Here is a 13145-nt window from a genome sequence, read left to right as displayed (position 1 = left end):
ACCCCTGCAGTCCGAGTTCGGCGCGCGCGCCCGCGCCTGCGCCGTCCAGCAGCGCTCCCCCCTCCACCACCCCGCAAGCACGGCTCCCTCGCCTTCGACGACGTCTAACGCGCAAGCGCAGCCTGGCGAAAATGGCTGCCGCGCAGGCTCGGAGGACGGGCCGGCTAGGCAGCGAGGCGCATCGCGCAGGCGTGGATAGCCAGCAGCCCGTCGATGAGGGCAAGCATCACAACAACGCATGCGCTTCGTTGCGGCGCATGCGCGCTTGCTGCCCCTTGGCGTCCCCGCCCTCTCCTCTTTCGATCCCACTGTAGTTTAAAAAGGTCCCTTTAGTTCGCGCGGCCTCGTTTGATTTTTTATTTACTCAAACGATCTGTTAAGCACCCCTTTTGCTTTGAACGGTGCATGCGTTTTCCCGCGCCTACGTGCACAGTGATAGATTTTGAGCGGGCGTATTACAAGAGGGGAATATGAATTTTTCTGATTGGCTGAAATTCACCAATCAGAATGTAGAGCTCGCAAAGTTACTCTGCCTAGGAACAGTGCAAGCTGCTTTTTAATTGGGCGGCTTCTCTCGAACCGCCATCTTGCCCTTAAAAGTCTCACATTAAGAAGAGAAAAGTTGTTTTATCTTGTTGCCCCTGACAGCGGCTCTTACGTTTTTAAAAGTTGCATAACTGGCAGAAATTAGACAGGTGCAGCATGCAAATCGAGGGTGCTGCACTAGTTAAATTACTACGTGTTGGCAACTCTTAAAGACACAGAGCCCTTGCCAGTAAAAAGGTTTATTTATTGAATCTTTTACACTCCACCTTCTCTCTTGATCCCCCAAAGCAGGGGTAGGCAACCTAAGGCCCGTGGGCCGGATACGGCCCAATCGCCTTCTCAATCCAGCCTGCGGATGGTCCAGGAATCGATGTGTTTTTACATGAGTAAAATGTGTCTTTTTATTTAAAATGCATCTCTGGGTTACTTGTAGGGCTTGCCTGGTATTTTTACATGAGTAGAACATGTGCTTTTATTTAAAATTCATCTCGGGATTATTTATGGGGCATAGGAATTCGTTCATATTTTTTTTCCAAAATATAGTCCAGGCCCCCACATGCTCTTGAACATAGCTGTCAACTTTTCCCTTTTTAAAAGGGAAATTCCCTTATTCCGAATAGGATTCCTCGCAAGAAAAGGGGAAAGTTGACAGCTATGGCTCTGAGGAACGGTGGACCAGCCCACAGCTGAAGAAGATTGCTAGCCCCTGCCCCAAAGTGCGACCAAAAACACACAGTACTTTACAGTAACACAGGAACTCTCCCTCTTTTTTTCTCACTTCATCACCTGCAAGCATTTGCTTCTTTATTTCTGAAGGTATCTACCATGTATGCTGGGTAGTTTCATGCTTTTTGGATGTGCCTGTAGTGCATCAAGAACTATGTGAAACAAAACAATGTCTTAGGTCAATTTGGTAATCTCATTAAAAAAGAGAAGGATTAGGCCCAAACTACACAGGTTGGCAGCAGGACATCACACACTGTCTTCAAATGTTCCAGCCATGTCAGTGGCAGAAAGTGGGCATGACTGGCAGCACAATCCCATACAGTACCCTCCAAAATTTCTCCAATGAATACAGGGACATCATATTATTATTATTATTATTATTATTATTATTATTATTATTATTATTATTATTATTATCATCATCATCATCATCATCATCATTATCACCCAATCAACTCTGGGCTGCTTCCAACAATAAATTAAAATTAAACATTTTAAAAAGAGTCAAATAACTCCATACCCTCCAACATTTCTCTGATGAAAATAGGGACATCCTAAGGAGAAACAGGACATCTATATGACACTCACTGTTTATATAATCAGGAAATGCAGATCATTTTACATCAGAATTATCTGATTTGGCTTCACCTCAGATTACACATCTATGTCTGACCAGACATGCAGATAAATCTTTCTGTTCATGGCAATTTATGAAATACCACATTGGTATGAACATTGCTATAAGTATATTTTTGTCCAGGGAGGGTGGAAGGGAATATAATGTTTGTTATTATTGTTCATATGTGCAAACATTTTTGAAGCAATGTTCCATACATTAGATGATAGCCTTAGTCTCCAATTATTCATCTAACCCAGGGGTCTGCAACCCGCGGCTCCGGAGCCGCATGTGGCTCTTTTACATCTTTGCTGCGGCTCCGGGGCGGATACTAGCGAGGGGAGGAGGCGCATTGTGCGCCCCGACACTCCTCACTGTGGCGGGCACTGTACTGGCTGTGACGTCGCATGGGGGCGGTCACCTTCCCGCCCGCTGCCAGATCGTGGCTCCGGAGATATATTTGTTTTAAATGTCGCAATGGTTTTGCGGCTCCCAGTTGTTGTTTTTTCTTCGGAAACGGGTCCAAGTGGCTCTTTTTGTCTTAAAGGTTGCAGACCCCTGATCTAACCCCTTTTAAAAGCCATTGAAGTTGGTAGCCATCACTGCATCTTCTGGAAGCGAATTCCATCTTCTATGTGCTGCATGAAGAAGCACTTTCTTTTGGCTGTTCTAAATCATCCTAACATTTGCCTTCATTGAATGAGCCACCTTCTAATATTATGAGGGAGAAAAACTTCTATCTATCCTCTTTCTCTTCACCATGCATAATTTGATCCCCCTCTCTCATGTCCCTCCCCCAACTTGCTCACACCCCCCCCCCATACTAAAAGGTCCCAAATGTTAAAATTTCGTTCCTTATAAGGGGGATGCTCATAAAGCCACATCAACTGAAACTGGTCCATGATGCCACAGTAGATGTGTGCCAAGATCACCCTCAGGGTCTCTTCCAACTCTGTTGTTGTTGTTGTTGTTGTTATAGTCGTTTAGTCGTGTCCGACTCTTCGTGACCCCATGGATCAGAGCACGCCAGGCACTCCTGTCTTCCACTGCCTCCCGCAGTTTGGTCAGACTCATGTCTGTAGCTTCGAGAACTCTACCATTTACAATTCTATGACCCAAAACTTTTGCTGCATTCCCTACGTGCACAGGAGACCTGCGTGCTTCCCAGTACGCACACGTGTCCGCATCCACTCAGAAGGAAACCCCACTGAGTTCAATGGGTCTTACTTCCAGGTAAGAGTATATACAGTGTAAAGCCAGCAGTTTGCGCTATTAGCATTCCTGGGGGCTGGTTGTTCCCCGACTCTCCCGCTCGCCTCCTCCGAAATCAGCTGACTCCGGTCACGTGATTTCGCTGCCCGAAGCTGCTTCCCATTTTTTTTTTGCAGTTTAAACTCTGCTTCCAGGTCACGGAGGGGGGCGTGGCAGCCCATGCAGAGCAGCAAGTGGTGATGGCCGGCTCCAGAAGCTGCTGCCGCCGCTCCTTTTGATCCCAATGGCCACCGCAGCAGCAAAGGTACGTTGGGGGGGGTGTTGTAGCTCATTTGTACAGCATCTGCTTTGCATGCACACAGAAAAGGTGTCGAGTACAATCCCTGTATCTTCAGATACAATCGTGTATCTGAAGAAGTGTGCATGCACACGAAAGCTCATACCAAGAACTAACTTAGTTGGTCTATAAGGTGCTACTGGAAGGAATTTTTTTATTTTGACTATGGCAGACCAACTGTAACAAGTACAATCCCTGGCATTCCCAGGTAGGGCACGGAATACCCCCTGCCTGAAACTCTCTCTGGAGCAGCTGAAAGCAGTCCTTCATTCAGAATCACGAGGACTGGAATCTTTACATTTACACAGCTATTTTACTTTTAAAAGACAACTGAAGGCGGCCCTGTTTAGGGAAGTTTTTAATGTCTGATGCTGTATTGTTTTTAATTTTCGGTTGGAAGCCGCCCAGATTGGCTGGGGAAACCCAGCCAGATGGGCGGGTTAGTAATAATAATAATAATAATAATAATAATAATAATAATAATAATTAATTTACATCTAGAGAGGATGGACCATCACTCAGTAGCAGAGCATGTGGTTTGCATGCAGAAGGTCCCAGGACAGGTTCAATTTCCAGCATCTCCTGGTAGAGCTGGGGAAACTACCTCTGCCTGACACTTTGGAGAGCCACTCGCAGTCAGTGTTGCATAGTGTTGAGCTAGATGGACCAACAGCCTCAGTCGGCCTCACTCTTCCCCCCCAAAAAAAATGTTGTGGGTGGCAATGCTAGGTCCCAAGAATAAATTAGTACTGGGATACGTGCTCTCATCCCCCAGATCAAAATGCTCAGGGAGATCTTGCTATGAAAAACGAACTCAAGGAAACATCCAAAAGAGGAAATATTGTAGTAGTGATGGGTGACTTCAACTACCCACACATAGACTGGCTACATATGTGTTTCACTCAGGATGACAAAGAGATAAAATTTCTAGATACTCTGAATAATTGTGCTCCAGAAGTGTTGGTTATTGAAATGGCCAGAGGGGCAGTGACCCTGGACTTAATCTTGAGTGGTGCCCCATGTGTGATGTTGTTGATGAGCCAGTTGGGATCAGTGACTATAGTGCCATTAAATTAAATAAATGGCCAGTTGCCAAACTTCCCTGAAACTGGGAGATTGGTAAAAGGGAAGTTGAAAGGCAGAGTCAAGAGGGTCAAATCGCTCCAAACATTAAGACCAACAACATGGTGTCAACTGCATTCCGTTGTTGAACATGATGGCCGCATTCCCTTGGATAGTGGAATTTTTGATGGACTAAAACTGCCATCGTGCCTGATCACTGGCTGAGGCTGATGGGAGCTGGAGTCCATCCATGTCCTGGCACCCATCTTTTATATTATTCTGCTCACTGTCCCTTCCAGGCTTCTTCGGAAGCAACTATGGACCAACGGCTGCAGCAGGCCCAAGCCTTCAAGAAGGAAGGGAACCACTGTTACAAAGAGGGGCGTTTGCGGGCTGCCGTGAGCCGCTATCACTGGGCCTTGCTGCAGGTGAAAGGGCTGGATCCCAGCGTGCCTTCGCCTTTGCAGGAGTTTGGTGCAGAGAGGCCTCTTGTGACGCCGGAACAGGAAAAGGAACTCCACAGCACCCAAAGCGACTGCTACAACAACCTTGCTGGTAAGCCAGGGCAAGTCTATTACATGTCTCTGATGAAGTCCACAAGCATGGCATGACAGCGACTGACTGGGCTATCCCATAATAGTTATCCCATCCTATTTGCTGGGTGATAACGTTCTCCCATTTGCCTGTCTTGTCCAAGACCTCCAGCCATTATTATTGGATTGACTCACAATGAAAGGTGATGTCATAAATTTATTTTTCTCCTGTTAGCTGTAGGCTAGCTAATGGTGAGAGCACCTTTGAGCGTGCACAGAGTGCCTACCTGAACCCCTTCCCATTGAGTAATCCCAGGCTGTCGCTGGCCTCCTAATAACAATGTTGTGCTGTGTGCTTCTTCCACAGCGTGCCTCCTACAAATGGAACCTGTGAACTATGAGCGGGTGAAAGAGTACAGTCTAAAAGTCCTAGAAAGGCAGCCGGAGAACCCCAAGGCGCTATACCGAGCTGGAGTGGCTTTCTACCACCTGCGGGATTACGACAGAGCCCAGCACCACCTACTGGCAGCAACCAGCAAGCAGCCCAAAGGTGAGAGGTGCTAACATGGTGCTGGAAGGATCACAATACAGGTCACTTTGACTTTGGTGATCTCTAGAGCAAGTGTGGGCATCTGAAACATATGAAGCTGGCCTATACTGAGGCCTTATATACACTATACCTTTAAAGTACATTCGTTCCCTCAAAGAATTCTGGGCCTTGTAGTTTGTTAAGCGATGCTTGGAATAGTAGCTGCCTGAGGGAATAAACTACAGTGTCCAGAATTCTTTGAGGGGAAGAATGTGCTTCGAATGTTCCTTAAAGGCGTAGTGTGTTTTTGTTTTTATTATGTATTTTGTGTTTTTTATATTGCGATTTTATGTTGTGGATTGCCTTGAGATCTACAGGTAAAGGGCAGTATACACATTTAATAACTAAAATAATTATTATTATAATACAGTCGTACCTTGGAAGTGGAACGGAATCTGTTCGGGAAGTCCATTCGACTTCCAAAACATTTGGAAACCAAAGCCCTGTCAGACGTTCGGGTTCCAAAGAACGTTTGCAAACCGGAACACTCACTTCCAGGTTTGCGGCGTTCGGGAGCTAAAATGTCTGAGTACCAACACATTTGGTACGACTGTAAATACATATCCCTAGTCAGTCAGTCAGTCAAATTATTTCTTTGTTAGAGACCATTGATCATCATCAAAATACAAACAGTAGAGAAGTACATTTTAGCAGAGGTGGTCCCCAATGCAAGAGACCCCATGTTGTGTATACTGAGTCAGACCATTGGTCCAGCATCTTCAATATTGTCTGCACTGAGCAGTAGCAACTCTTCGGGTTCTCCCAATCCTACCTGGAGCTACTGAGGATTGGAACCTGGGACCTTCTGCATGCAAAGCATTTGTGCGGGAGGCACGTTTGCAACCTGCAGCGTTCGCAGCCTGAAGTGCCACGTCTGCGCACTGACTTACAGCACCTCCCTGACAGTTTGTGAGCTGAATTCAGCCCACAAAACAACTTCTTCCAAATTTTCATTGAGGCATTTTTTAAAAACAATCGAATTTAACTTTGGTTTTTGCAACCCTTTCCCTCCCTGTTTTTCTTTTCCAATCTCTCCATCGAAGATGCCAACGTGAAGCGTTACCTGCAGCTGACGCAGTCTCAGCTGAACAGCTACCACAAAAAGGAAAAGCAGTTGTACATGGGGATGTTCGGCTAGAGGCGGCAAGTCCTCCCTGAAAACACCTGGATATGGCCTAGTGTTGGCTCCTGGTTTTGTGGGCCACATGTGGCTATCGGCTTCAGAAGCATCAGATGACGCAGTGCCTTGGGAAACGTATTTCATTACCAATTGAGCCTGGGAAAGTGTGAGCGACAGAGACCTCCTTCAGCATTTCCTTCCCTACCCAATGTTGCTGTTTTTGGGTGCGGAACGGCTTGGGGATGGACTGCCCAACCCCTAAACGATTCCCTCCTTTCCATTGCAGCTATAATAGGAACTACCGGCTAGATTTGCTCTGTTTCGTTTTTTCCCTTCCACCTCGCTGTTTCATAAAAGTATTTTGGGAAATGTAACTTTTGACTGCCTGTGTATGTGTGGTGCTTGTTTTCCGTTTTGATTCTGCAGAGGGAGAAACTGAAACCGAAACAAGTTAAGAAAGGCCGAGCCCCTTATTCATATATTGGCTTTGGGGAAATTGCTGAGTTTTGAATGTGAGTCTTTCTCTCCTCCCACCCTTCCATTACACATATCTAGCAGGTGACTCAACACTGCTTTGTTATTTGGTTTTTTCGGTGCCCTTCGTTGCCATAGCGACCGTCAGTAGGCCTCTCCTGTGGCTTGCTCCTATGGCAACGGCGTCCTGTTGTGTCAGCTATGCTTGGCATCTCCGTGTGACCTCGCTCCCACCCCACCGACGGCCCAGACACCTCTGCCCATACAAAAGGAAGGCCAGAGGTCTGCATGTTCCACCTACCACATGCCTGTGTTGGAGCTTTTGCCGCTGCCGCTCTCAAGAGCTGCTAGCCCATCCAGTATTTAAGAAAATGGGTTTGCTTCCCTTTCTTCTTCATATTTCTTCTAACATAAAATTGCAGTAGGGGTGCGTTATTGGTGATGCCTGAAGAGGCCAACCCTTCCAAGAGAGAGAGATGCCTGGGGTTTCACCTGGCTCTGAATCCTGCAAGGGCACAGGCAGCTACTGGCACAAAGGGAGCATCGTGGCGCTGGGATCAAGGCCACACTCCCACCACACATTTAAAGCTCTGCAATACCATATAATAATACAGTGGTACCTCGGGTTAAGAACTTAATTCGTTCCGGAGGTCTGTTCTTAACCTGAAACTGTTCTTAACCTGAAGCACCACTTTAGCTAATGGGGCCTCCCGCTGCCTCCGTGCCACCAGAGCCCGATTTCTGTTCTCATCCTGAAGCAAAGTTCTTAACCTGAAGAACTATTTCTGGGTTAGCGGAGTCTGTAACCTGAAGCGTATGTAACCCGAGGTACCACCGTAATAATTTATTATCAGTACCCCGCCAATCTGGCTGGGTTTCCCCAGCCACTCTGGGCAGCTCTCAACAGAATAATAGTCATACCTTGGGTTGTGAATGTGATCCGTGCGGGAGGCACGTTTGCAACCCGCAGTGTTCACAGCCTGAAGTGCCACGTCTGCGCACGTGCGTGATTTGATTCGGCGCTTCTGCACATGCGTGTGACATCATTTTACATTTCTGTGCAGGCGCCGAAACCCGGAAGTAACCCGTTCCAGTACTTCTGGGTTTGGTGCAGTCCGCAACCCGAAAACACACAACCTGCAGCGTTCGTAACCCGAGGTATGACTATAATAATAATACAGTTGTACCTCGGGTTACAGATGCTTCGGGTTACAAACTCCGCTAACCAGGAAGTGGTTGCTTCCGGTTAAGAACTTTGCCCCAGGATAAGAACAGAAATTGTGCGCCAGTGGGAGGCCCCATTAGCAAAAGCACGCCTTAGGTTAAGAACCGTTTCAGGTTAAGAACGGACCTCTGGAACAAATTAAGTTCTTAACCCGAGGTACCACTGTAGTAGTAGTAGTAGTAATAATAATAATAATAATAATTAATAATAATAAAAAAGATCAAACATTAAAAACTTCCCTATACAGGGCTGCCTTCAGATGTCTTCTAAAAGTCGTGTAGTTCTTTATCTCCTTGACATCTGATGGGAGGGCGTTCCACAGGGCGGGTGCCACTACCAAGAAGGTCCTCTCAGTGGCTCCCTGTAACCTCACTTTTTGCAGTGAGGGAACCACCAGAAGGCCCTCAGAGCTGGACCTCAGTGTCCGGGCAGAACGATGGGAGTGGAGATGTTCCTTCAGGTATCCTGGGCCGAGGCCATTTAGGGCTTTAAAAGGTCAGCACCAACACTTTGAATTGTGCTCAAAAACTTTAAACTGTCATAGTTACCCACAATAATTTTGGGAGCCATAGTTTGTTATGGCTGCTGAGAGTTGTTAGGTGATCCCCATTACAGAGTTACAATTCTCAGAGTTTCCTGGGAAGGGGGATCAATTGCTAACTGGGCATTGTAACCTTGTGAGAATAATGGAATATTCTAACAGCTCTCTGCACCCATAACAAACTATAACTCCCAGAATTTTTTTTTTGGGGGGGGGATGCACTTTCAATGTATGTTGTGACTGTGGGCTCAGTGTGCTATGAGGGGAGATCCATGCTCAAAAATCCCACCCAGTAACTAAGGCCCCCTCCCTCCAGGCTGGTGTATGTGTGTGTTTGCCACTACAGTGGTACCTTGGGTTAAGTACTTAATTCGTTCTGGAGGTCCGTTCTTAACCTGAAACTGTTCTTAACCTGAAGCACCACTTTAGCTACTGGGGCCTCCTGCTGCTGCCGCACCGCCGGAGCACGATTTCTGTTCGCATCCTGAAGCAAAGTTCTTAACACGAGGTACTATTTCTGGGTTAGCAGAGTCTGTAACCTGAAGCGTATGTAACCTGAGGTACCACTGTATATCCTGCAAGAGGCTGAGGTCCCTTCACACACACCCCAAAAAGTATTTTAAGGGACTGGGCCCCCACAAAGTTGATGGGTATTGCTTACCTGGACTCCCCTCGTTTTATTCAAGTTGGCAGCCCTGAATATGTGACCTATTCAGTATAGTACATTCCTGGTGGATTTGCACCAGACAGGCAAAAAAACTTGTTTTATTAGTAGTTCTGTGAGGTGTCCTCAACGGTTACCACATTATTGCCGTCTGGAGGGGGCACTCTTGTGCCACAGTGCAAGAAAAAATAGGGGCGCGGGGGGGGGGGGAAGAAACAGGAATATGTGTGGTATAGCAAGTTACAGGATTTCAGAAGGAAGTTATGGGACCTGCACCAACTGGGAAAATAAAGCAGTTTGTCCACCTTGAAACTTTTGAAAGTGGGGTCATGTGTAGCTGCCCTGACAACACAATATGCCAAAATGATCGTGAATACAGGGAAAAAGGATGTCCTGAGTGAAGGTTAAAGCGACCCCCACTCTACAGGTTCATAGTAGGGTTGGGGAAGGAAAATGATGGGGACATAATCTGCAGTGGCGTAGCGTGGGGGGTGCAGGGGGGGCCGGCCACACCGGGCGCAACATCTGGGGGTTAGGGGGCGCAAATCCACAGGTTAGGGGGCGCAAATCCACGGGTTAGGGGGCGCAAATTACTTGTCTTGCCCCGGGTGCTGACAACCCATGCTACGCCACTGATAATCCGAGAGGCTTCTAATTCTGAGCCATGTTGGCACTTGTACAAAGTCAGAACTCCTGCCTTTTATCGATTTTGTCATTTCTGCTTTCTTCCCGGTTCTCCAGCTGTGACATCCCAGCAAACATCCTTCATTGCTGCCATGCATGTCTCCTCCGGTCTCTTAAGCAAATACGTGTGTGTGTATGTGTCAGCAGCTGGGAAAGGGGGCTGTTTGCTTTTCTCAGCTGCCGTTTGTGACCTTGCCTCTTGCAAACAAGACATCAGCAAGTTTTTCTTTTTGTGGGTGGGGGTCGCTGCGGGTGGGGGCTGCCCTGGGCCTCTGTGTCCATAGTACCTTTGTGACTTGGTAGCAACCGCAGCAGAATGTGTGTGCGGCGCATGTGTACATTGTGGGTGTGGTAGCATTGAACCAAACAGAAATTTGGCTTCTAGAAGATAACTGTTTGGGGGGGGGGGGTTGTTTTAATCGCCAAAGAAAGGTGCTAGTCCACAAGGTGGCAATATTTGCTGACAGGTCAGCAACCAAAGGTCAGAGGCAAACAAGTGAGAGGAAATTAACTCCTGAAAGGAAGGAAACTTGCATGACACAGTCCTGAGCGGGCCCCCAGAGAGGTACTGATTTTCCGTGTACTGTATAAGCCTGGTTTTTCTCCCTAAAAAATAATGTCAAAAATTTGGGGGCATCTTATATACGGGGGTCATCTTCCCCCATTTTCTTAAATCGGAGTCCCCCAAAATAGGGTTGTCTTATACATGTGGGTGTCTTATAGACGGAAAAATATGGTAATTGAAGAGGGCCCAAAGTTTGTTTATTTAACCCCCTGTTCCTCTTCAAACCCAAGGCAGCAAACACAAAAGCAACAAAGTAATTAAAACATATTTAAAAACATGTAACGTATTTAAAAACATGAGAGATTATGGTCAGCAGGATGGTGGAGGGTACGCATTATGACTACTTTGCTATGTCATTGTTCTGCATTTTTTCATGTTGAAAGCCACCTTCAGCATTGTTTGAAAGGCGGCATATAAATAAAATTATGTACGTAGTATGTATGTGATCGGTTCAGGGTGTGTACTGCTCAGCAGTATTTGGCTGTTTTGCCAAGATGCAGCAGAGAAATTGTTATGCACAGATCTCCACGATTATAATTTTATTAAAATAAAATTTTATTAAGGCAACTGGGGAGAATAGTGAGAAAAGCTCAACAACTTTGCCAATAAAAGCTCAACAACTTTTGTGTCCAGATTTTCACTTTTTGAAATATGGCAACACACACACACACACACACACACCCCCCACAATGAAACCTGGAAGGTGTAGTTTGTTAAGGGTACCGAGAGTTGTGAGAAGACCCCTGCTCCTTTTACAGAGCTATAATTCTCACAGTGGTTTAACAATCAATCCCTTTTCCTGGGGGATTAAACACTGCTTAAGACCCTGAATAATGACTGAAGACATTCCTAAGCAGATACAGGCTTCTTATTAACAAATTCCATTGATTAAAATAGCTGTCTTAAGGAGGCCTGGGTATGACATTTTAGGCCAGGGGGGTGAAACCAAATGCCTTCTGTCTCCTCATATACAGTACGTGACAAAAATATAACAATGAACTAAATCGAAGGCAGGCAGAAGATTGAGCAGGATCTCCTGGGAGATTAATAGATTATTGGCCAGAGGTTTCTGCTTCCTAAATGTTTAACTATGGCTGTGTACACACCATACATCTCCCCACCCCCCAAAAAAACCCTCTGGGAACTGTAGTTTACCCCTCACAGGGCTACAATTCCCAGCAGTCTTAGCGAAATAGTTCCTAGGATGCTCTGGGTGTGTACGATTTAAACGTAGTGTGTACACAGCGTAAATTGCAGTAGCAAAAAGCATGTTTGTTTTCTAAACTGGGCTTGTTAGAACCACCAAACTAGTCAGTGAGTAGTCAAAAGGCAGTGCGGTGTAGTGGTTAGTTCTCAGCCTAACCTACCTCACAGGGTTGTTGTGCAGGGATTAAATGAGCGAGAGAAGAACTGTGTACACCCTGAGGTGGGAGGAAAAGATGCAATAAATCAGTCGCTCAGATGGAGACTTTTCTTTGTGTTTGGGGGTCACAAGGTGTATGGCGTATAGCTTATACAGCAGGGAGTAATCTGCTCTGCCCCTCAGCCTCCCTGTTTTGTCTGCCACTGCCTTTATCCAGCCACAACTGTGGATCTGGTAGTGTTGGGTGGGGGTAAAGGGGTTAGTTATAAAAGACAAGAGACCAAAACAAGAACCCACGTGCCTGAACTAAGTACAGTGGTACCTTGGTTCTCAAACTTAATCCATCCCGGAAGTCCGTTCCAAAACCAAGGCATGCTTTCCCATAGAAAATAATGCAAAATGAATTAATCCGTTCCAGACTTTAAAAAAACAACCCCTAAAACAGCAGTTTAACATGAATTTTACTATCTAACGAGACCATTGATCCATATAATTAAAGCAATTATCAATGTACTGTACTATAAAATAAATAAGACAGTATTGTAGATGATAAAAATGAAAATTAAATTATTTTCTTCCCTGCACTGATGATGGTCATTGGTGGGAGGGGGGCTTTTATCCGTTTCTGCAGTCACACAATCAATAAATCAGTAGCTGAAATTTCACCTCTGCCACTGACTCACTACATGTCCATAGACGAGTCACTCACACTCAGCCTCAGTCTTCCGTATCTGCATTATGGGGGGAATAATATTACTTTCAGGGTGTTGGTTAAGGATTACTGAGACAATGCATGCAAACTGCTTTGAGCCACTCAAGCTATTTGACAGGGGTTTTCTGTTGCTGGAAAATGCACGTTCTGGGCTGGAAGGCTGCGGCAGGACCAGA

The 13145-nt window shown here is 46.1% G+C and overlaps 1 protein-coding gene across 1 annotated transcript; it reads left to right on the top strand.

Annotated features, from left to right (window-relative positions):
- The first annotated feature begins 3260 nt into the window (after positions 1–3260).
- TTC9C (tetratricopeptide repeat domain 9C) lies at positions 3261–7115 on the top strand. Its single transcript, XM_083477678.1, has 4 exons — positions 3261–3404; positions 4799–5054; positions 5400–5582; positions 6665–7115. Exons 1-4 carry the CDS (start codon positions 3384–3386, stop codon positions 6757–6759), a joined length of 555 nt encoding a protein of 184 aa, XP_083333804.1. The 5' UTR covers positions 3261–3383; the 3' UTR covers positions 6760–7115.
- Positions 7116–13145: the final 6030 nt, after the last annotated feature.

Source organism: Podarcis liolepis (assembly GCF_965112155.1).
Source record: "Podarcis liolepis genome assembly, chromosome: 15".
Lineage (NCBI taxonomy): Eukaryota > Metazoa > Chordata > Lepidosauria > Squamata > Lacertidae > Podarcis > Podarcis liolepis.
This window is presented reverse-complemented; position numbering and strand designations above follow the sequence as displayed.

What these genes read in the sequence shown, in the direction of transcription:
- TTC9C (XM_083477678.1), top strand. Translation starts at nt 3,384, where the DNA reads ATGGCCACCGCAGCAGCAAAG. An exon ending in CTGCTACAACAACCTTGCTG is followed by an intron (nt 5,055 to 5,399) that starts GTAAGCCAGGGC and finishes CTTCTTCCACAG; the next exon opens with CGTGCCTCCTACAAATGGAA. An exon ending in AACCAGCAAGCAGCCCAAAG is followed by an intron (nt 5,583 to 6,664) that starts GTGAGAGGTGCT and finishes TCTCCATCGAAG; the next exon opens with ATGCCAACGTGAAGCGTTAC.